Source organism: Pinus tabuliformis, chromosome 5_1, assembly GCF_031772625.1.
Source record: "Pinus tabuliformis cultivar Carrire ecotype Pingquan chromosome 5_1, CPIR1, whole genome shotgun sequence".
Taxonomy (NCBI): domain Eukaryota; kingdom Viridiplantae; phylum Streptophyta; class Pinopsida; order Pinales; family Pinaceae; genus Pinus; species Pinus tabuliformis.
The window spans coordinates 579,832,243-579,833,912 of record NC_142305.1 but is presented as its reverse complement, the minus strand read 5'-3'; the positions used below and the strand labels follow the sequence as shown (position 1 = coordinate 579,833,912).

Below are 1,670 nucleotides of genomic sequence, written 5' to 3'. Positions count from 1 at the left end.
AATTACAAATTTTTTTCCAAATTTTATATTTTAATAGAAAATTTTAATATTAAAGAAAAAACACATCTATATTAAAACGATCAGTAAAACAAATATCAAACATAAAAAAACATAAAATAATAATAATAATAAATAAATATTACATTTATAAGAACGGCCTTCAAATATATATGCTAAGTGCGTTTAAGCCAAAATAATTTTTTATTGAAAAAATAATTATAATCTAAAACATGTGTTTGGCGAATAGATAATACAAACATAACTACAAACATAACGGATAGTGTCAGATCTCCACGGTTGCAGCGGCTGTAACTACGGCCCGAAACTTTTCATCGGCTGTAGCCACGCCCCGAAACTTTCCATCGGCTGTAGCCACGCCCCGAAACTTCGGAGGTACGTGCAATTCAATAAACTCGTGACTTGACGGGTTTAACAGACAAAAAACCTGGCGACGAAAACTGTCACAAAGTTTATTAAAAAAAATACGGTCGCGCCACTCTGCAGTGCACCCAGACCCACAATATTTTGTGGGAAAAACGGTTTCGACAACCCAATCGTTCTCCTCCGCATCATACTTCATCAACTGTCGTTCATTGAAGGTATACAGCTGCCCAGAAGCAACTAACGTCGTCCACCTGAACGATCGCACGAATCTCCACATATCATCCACTCGTCTCCACAGGCCCGTCTTTGGATCATAAATTTCTGCATTATTTCCATTTTCGCCGAATACAAACAATTTATCTCCCAGAAAAACTCCCTGACAGTTGCCTAATGCTTGGCTCATTGGAGGCAGAATTTCCCACTTGTCTTCTTCCACATTGTAAGCCTCTGCTGCGAGCAAATCATTCTGGTTGTGTCTCCCACCCGCAACGTAGATAAGCCCTGTGGTAGAAGATACAGAGCAGGCGAAGTCGATCCTCAGTGTGGGCATGTCGGCTCCTCGGCGCCATTTGGCAGACACGAAATCAAAAATATAAACTCTGCTCATGGAATTCATCTATTTCGGATGTACTCCGCCCATGAGAACTAGCTTCCCATTAACACAAACGCACTTACAAAACAATGGAACTCCAAAAGGGAAGTCCGGAATGGGACGTAGAATTGCCCAGGTTCGCCTGAGAGGCTCGAATACTATTATTCTCCGGTTATATTTAGTCCGTGGAATTGGAAGTTCGAAATACTGAATCATACAGATCAAGTGGTCACTCGTTCCAGAGGTCAGCCGGTCTTTATAAAACCCTGGACCACTCACTATATCTTTCCATTTTTTGCACACAGCTTTGAGGTTATAGTGCGATTTATATGGAACTCTGAGCAAGCACTGTCGAATGACGTCGTCTGGAAGATCATGAATAGGTCCGTCCCGTCTCTGCAATGCCAACCTCTTTGACCTACGCGGGCTCTTGGGTTTTACCTGAAATGAAAAAAAGAAACAAAATGAGTCGTGACTAACAATTCTTTACAATATCATTGTATTATCGGAATTTGCAAGCAAAACAATAACGAAGTCTTTGTGTTACCATGGTGTTCTTCCCGTTTAATAATTTGCAGGGTGCCGTGGAGAAATATTGAATCGCTTAATAATTTGCACTGTGCATGGTTCTGTGGAGAAATTATGAATAGCTGTGAAGAAATTATGAGTCGCTTGAATATACTTAAATAAAGCC

At 40.2% G+C, this 1,670-nt stretch overlaps 1 protein-coding gene across 1 annotated transcript; it reads right to left on the bottom strand.

Annotated features, from left to right (window-relative positions):
* Positions 1-283: 283 nt before the first annotated feature.
* Positions 284-1,000, bottom strand: LOC149166167 (F-box/kelch-repeat protein At1g16250-like). The gene has a single exon (XM_089430077.1). The coding sequence runs from the start codon at positions 998-1,000 to the stop codon at positions 284-286; it is 717 nt and encodes a 238-aa protein (XP_089286203.1).
* Positions 1,001-1,670: the final 670 nt, after the last annotated feature.